Below are 13,634 nucleotides of genomic sequence, written 5' to 3'. Positions count from 1 at the left end.
CAGGCCGGGGGCGACCCAGAACCACCGCCTTTCTTTCTGCAGAGACCCTCTCTGGAGCCCGTGCGCAGCTCTCTCCGGCTTCTCAACGCCAGCGCGTACAGACTGCAGAGCGAATGCCGTAAGACGGTGCCCCCGGAGCCCGGTGCCCCTGTGGACTTCCAGCTGCTGACGCAGCAGGTGATCCAATGCGCCTATGACATCGCCAAGGCAGCCAAGCAGCTGGTGACCATCACCACTCGAGAGAAGAAGCAGTGACCGGGCTCCCCGCCTGCCCCAAGCCGCCCTCCCCACCCCTCCTTCCCCTCCTGGGGGCCTCACGGGCCGAGGGAGCTGGGTCACTTTCCACACCCACTCCTTCTCATCCAAGTAGCCACTGGCACAAGTGCCCTTAGAGCTGTCATCCTTGCCGGGCAGCCGTGAGCCTTGGTGTCCGACCCCCTCTCGTTCCCCCCCGCCCAGGAAGGACCGGGGGTCAGGAGCGTGGCACGGGACTGCCCACTGGAAGTGAGGTGTGACTCAGGGACAGAGTCCGATCAGTGGGACCCGGCCCCCTCCCACCTCCTGACTGTAAATAAGCCCTTTCCCTAGCAGAGTTCTGGGTTGGGGGGAGAACACTAGGCCCCCTCCTTCCCCACCTCCCTTAGGCTCCTTCAGCAAAGGATCAGGGGGAAGGGACACTCCATGCTGGGGCCTGCTCCCCACACACGCACACCCACCCCCACGAGCCAGTTTAGTCCCCTTGAGGGCTAAGCGGGGGGCAGCCCCCCACCCTGTACATAGTCTCCATGGATGTCCCCTTCCTGTAGCCACCAGCCCCTCTGCTGCTCTCTCAAATGCCAAATGGCCCCGCCCCTGGGGCGGGCTCAGCTCCGGCCTGGGGGGCCCCCAGCAGCAAACACTGGAAATTGTTTTTCTTAATTTTAACTTTGTGGTAACTGAGTGTCCCTGTGTGCCTGAGTGTGAGTGAGGGGCGGCAGTGCCGTCCTGCAAGCTTGCTCCCTTTGGGTTTTTGGGTTTGGTTTTTTGTTGTTTGGTTGGGGGAGGGGGGAAGGAAGAGAAGAAAGTGGGGACAGAGATGGGGATGCTACTACTCTGGAGGCTCCCTCTTCCCTGCCCTAGGCAGAGCTGTGCCAACTTGATGAGCTGTAGTTGTACCAGCTGCGCTCCCCATCCCCCCTTTTCACCCTACTCCCCCCCCCCCCAGTTTCCCTTTTTTCTGATGAAGAGGAGCTGTGGCCTTAACACTGCATGCCCTGCTCCCCCTCACTTGGGAGGCCAGAGGAAGATGGGTGCTGGGAAGGAATCGTGCTGCCTTCCAGAGGAGTAAAGGACCCTTCACCTGGGGCTGGCTCCCCCGGGGTCCCAAACTCATATGCCAGGCCTAAGTCCTTGCCATCTCAGGCCCTTCACATGCCCCTAACCATCCTAATGGCCCAGGGTGGAGCACAGGTTCCAGCGTTGGGGCACTTGGTCCCCCCTGGGCACCTGTCCCTTGCCAGGGCTGGAGAGGCACACCATCTTGTCCTGGCAAGGGTGGGACTCTCCAGCTCCTCTCCTTCCTCACCCCAAACACTCCACCCCATTTGGGGCTTGGGGGCTGGGCCATGTCTGTGTGGTGGTGGGTGAGCTGACTGTCAGGTGTGTGTCATGTACATTTGTATCAAAAATAAATAAGTGACCATTCTGTTTGCCTCATACTTGGGGGTGGAGGCTGGGCACAGGAATCCACCAGAGCTTGGAGCTAGACTGACTCTGCTAAATGCCAGCCTCAAGTCACTTCATCCCATCAGAGGCCTACCATGGTATCAAGTGAGCATGCCCCAGGCCCCTTCCCAGCCCCCCCCCCTTCCAGTGCCTCTTAAAAGCCAGGAGACTCCCACGTGAGCTTACTACTGTGGACATTCACCTGAATCCCTCCATGCCCCCTTCACCTTCTTGGTGTCACAGACCCCTTAGGCAGGCATGGCCCCTACTCAGAATCATGTTGTTAAAAGCATAAATTAGGGACAGCTAGGTGGCACAGCGGATAGAGCACCGGCCCTGGAGTCAGGAGGACCTGAGTTCAAATCTGGCCTCGGACACTTGACACTTACTAGCTGTGTGACCCTGGGCAAGTTACTTAATCCCAATTGCCTCACCAAAAAAAAAAAAAAAAAGCATAAATTAAAATACATCGGTTCAGGGGAAGCTAGGTGGCGCAGTGGATAGAGTACCGGCCCTGGAGTCAGGAGTACCTGGGTTCAAATCCGGCCTCAGACACTTAACACTTACTAGCTGTGTGACCCTGGGCAAGTCACTTAATCCCAATTGCCTCACTTAAAAAAAAAAAAAAATACATCGGTTCATCCAGGAAGCTAATTCTATTGCAAAAGTTGTCAGAATATTAAAAGAATTTCACAGACCCTGGAATGAGAACCTATGCCCTACATTAACCACAAATTGATTTGCTTTTCTCATTATTAGTGAGAATTTTCTTTCATGTGGTTGTAATTCTTTTTAAGAACTATTCTTATCTCTTGAAGAGGAATAGGTTTCAGGGTTATATTTTATTTCCCTACATATCTTGGATATCAGAACCTTGTCAGAGATATTTGATGCCAGGATTTTATTTCGCCAATCAACCACTTACTTTGTTATGATGGCTGCATTGATTTTTGTTAGATCAAAAGCTTTCCTCAAAAAACTTCAGTTTTCTATACTTGTGGTCACAGAGAAGGTGCCAACAATCTGTACCAATAGAAGAATTCCTTTTTAGGAGGTCTGATCTCTAATCACTAACATTTATACAGTGGTTACTATGTGCCTGGGAGGTCGGTGCTACTATTATCTCCATTTTGCAGATGAAACTGAGGCTAACAGGCTAAGCGATTTGTCCAGTGTTACACAGCTAGTATTTGAACTCAAATCTTTTGGAGTCCAGGTCCAGCACTCTGCATATCCACTGTACCACCTAGTTGCCCCATCTATCTCTTGTAATAACCTCTACTCCTTGTTTGGTTAAGATTTCTTCCTCTAGACATGAAAGGATCCTCAACTGGTTCTTTTTGTTTTTAAAATAGCTTTACCTGGGGGCAGTGAGGTGGCTCAGTGGATGAAGCACCTGCCCTGGCTTCAGGAGGACCTGAGTTCAAATTCAGCCTCAGACACTTGACACTAGCTGTGTGACCCTGGGCAAGTCACTGAACCCTTATTGCCCCAACCCCAAAAACGTTAAATTAAAAATTTAAAATAGTATTACCTTTAATATTAAAGGTAGTGCTAATGCTGTTCATCCCTTTACCCATTAATTTGTCACCTGACCTACCGACTCCCCTCTTCTGATCTGATTTTCCTTAGATTATGGTAGAATTTCAGAAGCTGTCACTGTCATCTGGGGGCGGGGTGATGTCTTTGAGCAGAAGAGCCTTCCTGCTGCCCAACCCCCTCCCCTGACAGGACGTTTGATGGGACCTTGAGCTGCATCGGCTCACACAGTGCACAGGGTGGGCTCGGCGGTAGTTCTGCTGTCCCCTGGCCTGATCAGGCCTTCTCTCTGGGGCTGGGGTTGGTCTGGGGCACGTTGGGAGGAAGGGTTTTCAAAAACCAGAATGGCGAGAGTCCCCAAGATACTGTCACCAGGGAACAGATTGAGCCTGAGAAGGGGGCAAAGGGAAGCGTGGTGTCAGAAAGTATTCTAAGGGGTGTTGTGTGGAGAGCTAAGGACTCCAGAGAGAGGGCAAGTGACTTCACTCCTCTCCCCTCCTCAGTCTCCTCAGGATGTTCCTGTGGTAGCTAAGTTGCAAGAGTTGCAAACTGCAAAGAAAACATTCTAAACACTTTGCAAACTTCAAAGACTAGAAGAGGTATCAGCCAATAGAGGGTCATTCTCTGTGGCCAGAAGACCCAGGTTTAAACCTTACCTTGAGAGTTGTCATCCTAAATAAATTATTTAGTCTTTAAGACTTTAAAGAAAAGATGTTTATCTGCAGTGCCAAGAAAGCCTAGGTCAGGGCAGCTGGGTGGCGCAGTGGATAGAGCACCGGCCCTGGAGTCAGGAGAACCTGAGTTCAAATCTGAGCTCAGACACCTAACACTTACTAGCTGTGTGACCCTGGGCAAGTCACTTAACCCCAATTGCCTGACTAAAAAAAAAAAGAAAGAAAGAAGTCATAGGTCACTTAGGGGAAAAAAATAATTCTTGTTGATATAGGCCCCTAAAAGTGGTCCTTAAAAACGAAAGAGGTGGGGGGAGGGGGAGGCAGCTAGGTGGCGAAGTAGATAAAGCACTGGGCCAGCCTCAGACCCTTGACACTTACTAGCTGTGTGATCCAGGGCAAGTCACTTAAACCTCATTGCCCCACCAAAAAAGAAAAGAGGCAAATTTAGGGTTTTTGTTTGTTTTGGGGGAGGGCAATGAGGGTTAAGTGACTTGCCCTGGATCACACAGCTAGTAAGTGCCAACTGTATGAGACTGGATTTGAACTCAGGTCCTCCTGAATCCAGGGCTGGTGCTTTATCCACTGCACGACCTCACTTGACCCCTCAAATTTAGGTTTGAATGTGTAAATGGAAAGAACCACCACCAAAAAGTGAGTGATTAGAATGAGCAATCTTGCCTCCAGAAGACCAGATGAGAAAGTGCACTTCTCTGCAATGGTAGGGGACTACGGATGAAGAATATGACATATAGTGTCTCCCTAAGTATTAGCATTGGTTAGTTTTGCTAAACTGCTTCTCACCCCGCCCCCTTTCTTTTTGTTTGTTGTTATAAGACTATAAGATTGCTATAAGACTGTCCAGGTAGGGGAAGAATCCAGATGACGTTGAGGCAGCTAAGTGGCACAGCGGAACCAGCCTCAGGGAAAACCAAATTCAGCCTCAGTAGCTTAGGAGCTTGGTGAGCCTGGGCAGGTCACATCTGCGTGCCTCAGTTTCCTCATGTGTAATAGCACCTGGTTCCTAGGGCGGTTGTGAGGATTAAGTTATGTAGCACCTATTTTTAAAAAAATTTTTTGGTGAGGCAATTGGGGTTAAGTGACTTGCCCAGGGTCACACAGCTAGTAAGTGTCAAGGGTCTGAGGTCGCATTTGAACTCGGGTCCTCCTGAATCCAGGGCTGGTGCTCTGTCCACTGCCCACCTAGCTGCTCCATGAGGATTAAATTAAATAAGATGTGTGCAAAGGGCTTTCCAATCTTAAAGTCCTGTATGTGAACCTAGCTATTGTGCAAAAATCAGCTAGAAGTAACAATTAGCCAGAAAAGTTAGGGTGGACACAAGAATTTTCCAGCAGTTGGAGCTATGCCAGGGTAGGCTCGCCCCCCTCACTGGAGGGCTTCAGCCAAGAGGCTGGATGGCCATGTCGGAGACGCTCCGGAGAGCCAGCCACCAGCCTTGGGGTCGGGGTGGCCCGCGGTCAAGAAAGCCACCCTGGGCACGTACCGGCTCAGAGTCTGGGCGAGGCCCCCAAACAGCTCCTTCTGCCTGGACAGGGAGTTTCCTCAAATTTCGGGTCCGAGACAAAAGCCAACCCTCCCAACAAGACACTAGACAAAGGTTTCCAGTCCCGAGCTGTGGCTGCCAAAGGCGGGAAGGGGGAGGGGTCTTGGGGCAGGAAGACCAGGAAGCCACGGGAATCTACTAAAATAATTTAATTAGAAATCGAGGCCGCGGGTGACGCCCAGGGAGGAGCCTGCACCACCCCGGCAGTCCGGCAGGGGCTCCCAGCTGGGTGCTGTCCACGTGGCAGGGCCACCCCGGTGACCCCAGGCCGGGAGGAGCCAGGCTCGGGGCCGCCCCCTGCCCCGCCCCCCTCCCTTCTCGGCCGCGGGCCGGCTGTCAATCTGAGGAGCTGTCGCTGTCACCGCCCCCGCCTTCGGGGCCAAGGCCGCCTCCATCTGCGTCGGGACCGGGCGGGAGGAGGGGTCTCCGCCGAGAGCGCTTAGGTCTGCGGGGGCCGGCGGCCAGCAGTCTCCGCTTCAGCACGGCTGGGGGGAGAGGGGGCGATCAGGGGGGAGGGGCGACCAGGGGCTGGGGAGGGACGGCCGGGGGGGGGGGTGAGGAACTGAAGGGGGGGGAGGAGAGGAAGAGCAAGGGGAGTGGGTGGCCAAGGGCCCGGGGGAGGGGGAGCAGAGGGAAGGACCCTCACCCGCCACCGTGTCCTGGCTGTCCGCCGGCGGTCCCCAGTAGATGCTCTCCCCCCGACGGAAGTTTCGATGCAGCCGCGTGCAGAGCGTGGCCAGTGTGAGAAGCACCAGCAGAAAGGTCAAGGCCGTGGCTGCCCACGCCGCTTCCTCGGTGCGAGGTGTGGGTACCCGGGCCGGCCGGGAAGGGGCCTCCCGGGGTGCAGCAGAGGGATGCCCCGGACAGATGCAACCCCCGGGGCCTCCGTGCCCTGGCCGGGAGTCATTGCTCTCTCCACCTTTCTGAGCGCCGGCCACCATGGGGGTACCAGCGGCTCCCCCTGGGGTGTCTGTGAGGAGCTTGGCAATCTCTAAGGAGTGAGGAGGGGCCCTGGTGGCCGAGAGTGTGGGCAGGGACGCAAGGGCAGCTCGAAGTCCCCTCCTCCTGGCTCCAGGAGGGTACCCTTGACCCCAGGACTTAATCCCTTCTCCAGGGGGGCGCCAACTTCGGAGAGCAAAAGCCAGGGCCTGTGGGAGATCCAGCAGGAAGAGAAGCCACCCCTAGATCATTCCTGGGGTCCAGAGGACAGATCCATCCCACACCAGAGCCCAGGAGGAAGCTCCCACCAACCACCAAGTCCCCTCACCTGGACACTCCCTCTTGGACACAGGCGATCCATGACTTGGGTGGGCTCTGCCCAGTGAAGCCAGGGTAGACTGGAAGGGGTGGGCCAGGCTCTCCTTTTTCTCCTCCTCTTTCTCCTCTTCAACCAGTGGGCTGCCCAGGCTGGCTCTACTCTTGCCATCTCAAGTGATGTCCCCCATGCGACCAGTACGAGAGGCTATAAGAAGCACCCATCAGCAACAGACATGGGCAGGACACTTCAGATCCCCCACTTTACCTGCTCCCCCAAGTACAGAAGGGTCAACCTGTGAGTCTCCTCCAAACCCCCCCTTCCCATAGCTGTTCACAACTACAGACACCCCACCCCCGTACACCAACACCCAGGCCACCACCACTGCAAAATCCCAGGCTACTTACCCGCTGCTGAGTGAGGCCAAGATGAGGGATCAGTTTGGGCTGGAGCACACAGACATGGGCCAGAAGGGTAAGCTGGTGTTTCAGCCAGGGATGGACACAGGGGTGGTAGAGGAAGGTGATGTTGCGGCCCTGGTGGGAAGGGCTCCAGCTCAGGCTCAAGCCAACCCTGCTTGGCCTCTACCCTGGGACAGAGAGCCAGTGCTCTCCCCAACTTAGGACCTATCTCAGAATGGGTAATGATGTAGTTTCTCCCACTTTCACTGAAACAATGACAAAGGGGACTACATCTGAACTACTTCCTGCAGGACCCAGCCAATTGCCATGCCTCCCAACCTCTCCATGAAGCTCATTCCCTTGGCTTGGTGGCGCCTTCCACTCTCACCCCTTCTCTCTCAGGCTCTGTCCCTCTATGCCCTTTCTTCAAAACTCCATTTTCTCTGACCTACCAAATTCAGGTCGTTCCTTCATCCTTTCTATCCTTAGTATTGCTCCAAGTAAAATGTCTTCATCGGTTAGCTTACTGTGTCTCTCGATTTGAAGCTCCCCACAGGTATTCATTCTTTTTTTTCTTCATTCAATGCTTATCACAAACCTACCGTGAACAAAGCTGTGCTAGGCTTTCTGTTTTGGTGGAGATACAAAGATGGCAGACGCCTGATCCCTGGCCTTCGGAGAGCAGAGAGTCCAGGAGAAAGAACAATGACATGTCATACATACAGAGAAGCAGAAGAGCATAAAAAGACAGTAAGAGCATAAAAGACCGCAAGCCAAATGGTGTGTGGCAGTCCAAGGAAGGGTTCCTAAAAGCCCACAATCCTTGAGTTGGGATTTATAAGATGGGTAGAATTTTAAAAAGGAGAAATGGAGGGAGAAGGCATTCCAGATGGAAGGTGAAGAAGTGTGTAAATCTAGGAAGTAAGACAGCTTAGGATGTTGACAGGGGACAGAGGCAAGTTCTGTCCCACAAAAGCACAGGACGTGTAGAGGAGGAAAGGGGAAGAGAGAAAAAACTGGAAAGGTCCAGGGAGGCATCAGCTTGTATAGGGTCAGGCTGAATGTCAGCCTGAATCTAGACAATTCTGGAGACAACAGGGAGAATTTTGATGAGGCAAGAGGCACACACAGGTGTGCACATTAGGAAGATTAATTTGTCCCCTGCAGTAAGGAGAGACTGAAGGGGACAGGGAAAGCAGAGAGGCCCTTTAGGTCACTGCACTAGCCCAGGGGAGGTCAGACCTGCAGAGATATGGCCAAGGTTGATCTGCCAGAGCTTTACAAATGATTAGCTGTGCAAATTAAGGATCAAGGCTACCAGCTCAGGTTAAGGCCAGACCTATCTTCTGTTTATTCAAAAGTCACAGAAATATTCAGGGGCGGCTAGGTGGCGCAGTGGATAAAGCACTGGCCCTGGATTCAGGAGGACCTGAGTTCAAATCCGGCCACAGACACTTGACACTTACTAGCTGTGTGACCCTGGGCAAGTCACTTAACCCCCATTGCCCCGCAAAAAAAAAAAAAATACAAAAGTCACAGAAATATTCAAACAGAAGGCCCAGCAAGACATCAGGTTGCCCAACCCATGGTGTTGACTTAAACACCCCAATAAATTCAAATTTACTCAGCAACTTACATGGGCCCAGCCCTGTACTATGGAGGAAAAGAACTGTAATAATCCCTGCCTTAGGAAGAAAGAAGGGTCTAGTGGAGAAGACAAAGTTAAAACATGAAATAAGAGAGCATAGACAGAAGGCAGAAAGTGTGTGAAATTCTGTTATCTGCCAGGGTTCAAACAGAGTGAACAGTGTGGGGTGCCAGGGTCCAATAGAGGAACTGAGGTCTGAGATGCACCAGGCTTTGTATCTGCCCTGTCTTCCCCATTTGAATGCTAGTGTGCTTTGCGCACGGTGTAGCTAACTTAATAAATTCCTTTTCCTTCATTCATTGAGGGACAGATAGGATTTGGATAGACGGTGAAGAGCCATTCAAACAAAAGTCAGGAGGTAGGATAACATGACAGGAGGTAGGATATGTCAAGGCAGACGGCTTGAGAGGAAATTAATATAAGACTGGATGGGTAGCCAGGTCAAGCCAGATCATGCTGGGCCAAGCTAAAACAGCAGCAAGAAATAGAGAGCCATGGACTGACTGTCTGAGGACAGGATATAATGAAAGAAAGGCCTTTGAGGAAGATTCCCCAAGGAAGCAGTCTCATGATAGGAGTCCCACTGTTGTGACAGTTCAAGTGTGAAGTGACTGGGACCTCCATAAATGGAGAGGAAGGGCTGGAAAGGGAATCTTCTAAAAGATTTAGGAAACTGACCGGATCTAGAGGATGAGGCCAAGATGATGCCAAGGGGCACAGTGTGAATGACTGACATTTACATCCATCCACAGTCACAGAAAGTCTTTTTTAAAGAACTTTCACACACATTATCTCATTTGAAGCTCAGAGCCGTAGGCCTGGCAGATGCTTGTCGCCACCAAGAGAAGCAGAATTGGCACTAGACCCAGGTCTACCTGACCCCCAGTTCAACGTTGCTTCCAGCCCACAACAGCCCATCACTTAGCTGTGGCTAGTCAGAAGCACTCACTCACTCACCGTGCCAGTGCCCCATACCTCCCACCTGTCATTTTGGGTGGCAGGGCACGGGGTGGAGGGCTGATGGCAAACAAATTAGTTTGGCAAGAGTAAAGGGTCCAAACCCCAGAGTTATGGGTACAAGAGTTAGTGACACAAGATGGAAAGAAGCAGCATCAGCCTTCCCCATCACCACCATGCTGTATGTGGTGGGCACGGCCCCTACCTGCCCTGGGCCCAGCCAAGTCTTGGTTACTCTTGGAGACACCTGTGGGTAGGGAAAGGAGGAAGTTTGGATGACTCAGAAGCACCCATGGGGTGTTGGTGGGGAGAAGGAGTGAATACTTCAACTCTTGGCCAGTAAGGGGTGTTGGGGAGGAGTGGGGAGGGTGGAGGGAAAGGCATTTTAGAAAACCTGGACCAGGCTGAGGGTGGAGGGAAAGCTCTTTAAGGCTGAAGTCCTTTTTCTTTTTTTGCAGGGCAATGGGGGTTAAGTGACTTGCCCAGGGTTACACAGCTAGTATCAAGTGTCTGAGGATTTGAACTCAGGTCCTCCTGAATACAGGGCTGGTGCTTTATCCACTGCGCCACCTAGCTGCCCCCTGAAATCCTATTCACCTTTGTACAGAGTAGGCTCTGGAGAAATGTTTGTTAAATGAATTAGGTATGTGGGGAGAGGGAGAGGGACCAAGCTGGGAGATCCCTGTAGATCTGAAGGACAGTAGGGACATTTGGGGTTCTCAAAAAGAGACAGGAAGGGGTGTCACTGTAGAGCTGGGAATCTGTTCCTGAGACCTGAAGGTGTTCGGGGCAGATGCTTCTCAGGGCCCCAGAGTGGTCCTGGGTCCACGTGCACAGAAGGATTAGTGGGTGAGTGGGCCCAACGTGGGCCCCATTTATACACCTATGCAAGGGTCCTACCTCTTGGGGCAGAGGCCACAGCTCCCCAGGGCATCGGACCCTGTCCTGGGCCTGCTCAGTCGGGACCTGTAAACCGCAGAAGCAGAGAGCTAGGACGGCCAGTCTGGAAGGGATTCTTACCCACCCACCTCCAAAATCCTCCACCCTCCATTCTTCCCAGTCTGCCCCGGGGCGTGGGGTCCCAGCCTTGTAGGAGGGCGCCCTGCTCCTGTCTGCCTCTGGACTCAGTTTCCCCACTCTGAAATGGGGTTCCAGTTTGGCGGCGCCCGCAAGACAAAGGTTGAAGATCCGGAGGCGGGGACTTGGGATGGGATTCCTGGTCCTCCCCTCCCGCCTCTGTGCCAAGGCCGGGGGCGTTTGAAGATCTCGAGAAAGCGGGGTACAGTTCTCTAGGCGAGGCTAGGGGCAGACTTACCTCCCCGGGGCCACGCGCCGCCCGGCAGAGCAGCGGCAGCAGCAGCAGCAATAGCGGCGGCGACAGCGGAGGCATCTGCGACCAGCGGGGAGCCGCCATCCCCGCCCAAGCCCCGGACAGTCTCGGCGGGGTGCTGGCCCCCCGCCAGCCAGGCCTCTGGCCCCACCCCCACATCATGACCCCACCCCTCCTCGAGCCTCGCCTCCTGCGCGTCTCCGGGTAGCCCCACCCTTGGGCTGAGCTGTCAATGAAGAAGGCTGTCTTGAGAGTCTTGGCTCTTGGCCCCGCCCCCCAAATCAGCCCCGCCCCCATGGAGCTGGGTTCTTAATCCCGCCCTCTAGGTTCTGCCCCCTCCGAGCGTGCCCGGGGCTGGACCTCGCCGAGGAGGGGGAGAGATGAGCGTGCGCGTGTGCGTGAGGAAGGGGGCGGGGCAGAGGGGAGGAGCGGGGAGTCGTAACAAACTATCGGGCTGGCGCGCGCCTTGACGCAGCTCGGCGGGGTCACGTTGAGGGGAACCAGAAGCGAGCGGCGGAGCGGCGAGGGAGCGTGGGAGGAGCGTTAGGAGAGAAAATTGGCGCTTGCGCAGAAGCTGTGGGATACAATGGGGGGTGGCTTGCGCGCATGCGCAGTCTCTAGCGGTGGTGGGTGACAGTTGGCATCGCGCTGGGCGGGATTCGGAGCGAATGACTAGAAACTTCCAGCCGACGGGCACGAGCTCCTGGGAGAGTGTGGAGAAAGACGCCTGAAAGTCAGAGCCAACCACGCCCTGCTCTGCGCCTCAGTTTCCTCTTCCATGAAATGGGGTAAATAATACCCATATTAAATAATAAATAAATAATAAATAAGTGCCACTATACTCAGCCCTGGGCTTGTGGTGAAATGTAGATGATCCAAGCAAGAGCCCTTTGTATAGTTATATAGCCCTTTAAGAGCTGTATAAATGAATGGAGTGCTGGACCTGCAATCAGAAAGACTTGAGTTCAAATCCTGCAGTAGCCTCAGCCACTTACTGCGCGACCTTCGACAAGTCACTTAATCTCTGTCTGCCTCAGTTTCCTCGTCTGCGAAATGGGAATAATAATAGCCCTTCCTCCTCAGTAGTTTGTTCTGGGTGATACTTTGCCCAGCGCCTTAAAAGTACCATAAAAATGGTAGCTATTGTTATTAAAGCATTCAAAGCACTAGTGTCATTGCTGTCATTCATTTACGTCCCCAACCGTTCAGAGGTTCAAATGAGATCATGAATGAGGACGCTGTGCTGGGCCTATACAGCAGTCCCCAAAGTTTTAGTGCAGTGTTAAAGTAATTAAAGTAGCCTGGGCTATTCCATAATCCTCAGTATTGTTATTCCAACCCCCCTTTCCCCCAAGCTCAGGTTCCAGCTTTCAGTAGGGAAAGGTTGAGCTCCAGCCCCCGGGGCCCCAGGATCCAATCCCCAAACCACAACCCCCCATGGGCTCCTATTGCAAAATCGGGTCATACTAAGTGTGTGAGGGTTGGGCTGTGGAGGGGAAAGATGAACGGAACAGAAGAGCCAATCATTGCATTCTTGACCGGTGCTGATCCTATTAGAAATCGTGCTCCAAGGAGCCACCCTCTTTCAAAATCCCTGGCCCCAGCTGAACTCTCTTCCCCACCCAGTGGGAATCCCTCATCCAGACCACCAATCCACAGCTTGAAAAGGGGGGGGGGGAGGATGGCCGGGGAGGGGGAGAGGAGGCTGGCGGGTCTCCTATTTCATTCCAAACCCCTTCTCTTACCACTCTCCCCTCGCATTCTGCACATGGGATATTTGGTAGGGATGGAGGGAGCTGGACTTTGTCCATAGGGTTATGGAGGCAGCCAGCAGGCCCTGTCCCTAATAGAGGAGTTGGCTGGGACCTCTGGTCTACCTCCTCTCCCCTTTCCCTTGGTTCCTGCTTCTGCCAATAACACTCCACTAGAATTTAAGGAAAGGGTCACGGTGGTGGATTGCTAGGTTCGACCCCCAAAAAATATCCATGGGAAGGCCACATAATTCTTCCAAACCAAAAGATTCCTCCCCTCTCCCAACACGAGACTCCCTTGCCTTCTCCACCTTGGTTGGTAATTGGATCCCCCATCTTAGGGAGACCTTCTGCTCAGAGGAGCCCTTTCTCTACAGGGGACCCCAAGGTTTCTGTCGGTGGGGCTCCCAGTTTCTGTGGAGGATTCTCTCCACAAGAGTCAGTTGGTGGGAGCGCTCTCTCTCTGAGGGCAGGATCATTGCAGGTACCCTCTCCCTGAAGAGGAGTCTGGGAGCTCAGTAAGAGCACGGTTTGGGGGTGAGGCGCTCGCCACAAAGCTCTCTTTCGGCTGCCCAGTTCGTAATGAGAGACCCTCTCTCCCCACGAGGGGCATCTGTCTTCGGGGCTTTTTCTGACGTCAGGACCTCCACTAGGGATCCTCTCTCCCCAATCTGTACGGGTATTTTCGGTCTGAGGTCTAGGTCTCGCTAGGGACTGTGGGGAAGAACCCCTTCTGTTACCCTAATAGTTCCCAATCCCTTCTTTGACATCAGACTTGCATACCTGGCTGCTCTCTTTTTCTCCCATTCAGCC

The 13,634-nt window shown here is 53.5% G+C and overlaps 2 protein-coding genes across 7 annotated transcripts in view; one reads left to right on the top strand and one right to left on the bottom strand.

The window, feature by feature from the left end:
* GIT1 (GIT ArfGAP 1) overlaps window positions 1-1,684 on the top strand; it is a 31,631-nt gene extending 29,947 nt beyond the window's left edge. For all 4 annotated transcript variants that reach the window (XM_044002455.1, XM_044002453.1, XM_044002454.1 and 1 more), the window contains one exon: window positions 43-1,684. In XM_044002455.1, coding sequence (XP_043858390.1) covers window positions 43-255 — 213 coding nt within the window. In that variant the 3' untranslated portion in view covers window positions 256-1,684. The remainder of the gene's footprint in view (window positions 1-42) is intronic.
* A 3,929-nt stretch (window positions 1,685-5,613) lies between these two features.
* TP53I13 (tumor protein p53 inducible protein 13) lies at window positions 5,614-11,211 on the bottom strand. Of its 3 annotated transcripts, none has more exons than XM_043963477.1 (7): window positions 11,056-11,211; window positions 10,641-10,706; window positions 9,946-9,987; window positions 7,142-7,270; window positions 6,747-6,941; window positions 6,126-6,627; window positions 5,614-5,964 (listed from the first exon to the last, which is right to left on the bottom strand). In XM_043963477.1, exons 1-7 carry the CDS (start codon window positions 11,152-11,154, stop codon window positions 5,816-5,818), a joined length of 1,182 nt encoding a protein of 393 aa, XP_043819412.1. In that variant the 5' UTR covers window positions 11,155-11,211; the 3' UTR covers window positions 5,614-5,815. The 3 variants fall into 3 exon arrangements, with proteins under 3 accessions (XP_043819412.1, XP_043819415.1, XP_043819414.1); XM_043963480.1 differs by lacking the exon at window positions 9,946-9,987 and adding an exon at window positions 7,738-7,807; XM_043963479.1 differs by lacking the exon at window positions 9,946-9,987.
* Between the last annotated feature and the right edge of the window lie 2,423 nt (window positions 11,212-13,634).

The sequence above is a fragment of the Dromiciops gliroides genome, chromosome 4, assembly GCF_019393635.1.
Source record: "Dromiciops gliroides isolate mDroGli1 chromosome 4, mDroGli1.pri, whole genome shotgun sequence".
Taxonomy (NCBI): Eukaryota; Metazoa; Chordata; class Mammalia; order Microbiotheria; family Microbiotheriidae; genus Dromiciops; species Dromiciops gliroides.
This window is presented reverse-complemented; position numbering and strand designations above follow the sequence as displayed.

Coding starts and splice junctions, on each gene's coding strand:
- TP53I13 (XM_043963477.1), bottom strand. CDS start 11,154: ATGGCGGCTCCCCGCTGGTCGCAGATGCCTCCGCTGTCGCCGCCGCTA. Junction 10,707..11,055: donor CGGCGCGTGGCCCCGGGGAG/GTAAGTCTGCCC, acceptor TGCGGTTTACAG/GTCCCGACTGAGCAGGCCCA. Junction 6,942..7,141: donor TTGGCCTCACTCAGCAGCGG/GTAAGTAGCCTG, acceptor TGCTTCTTATAG/CCTCTCGTACTGGTCGCATG.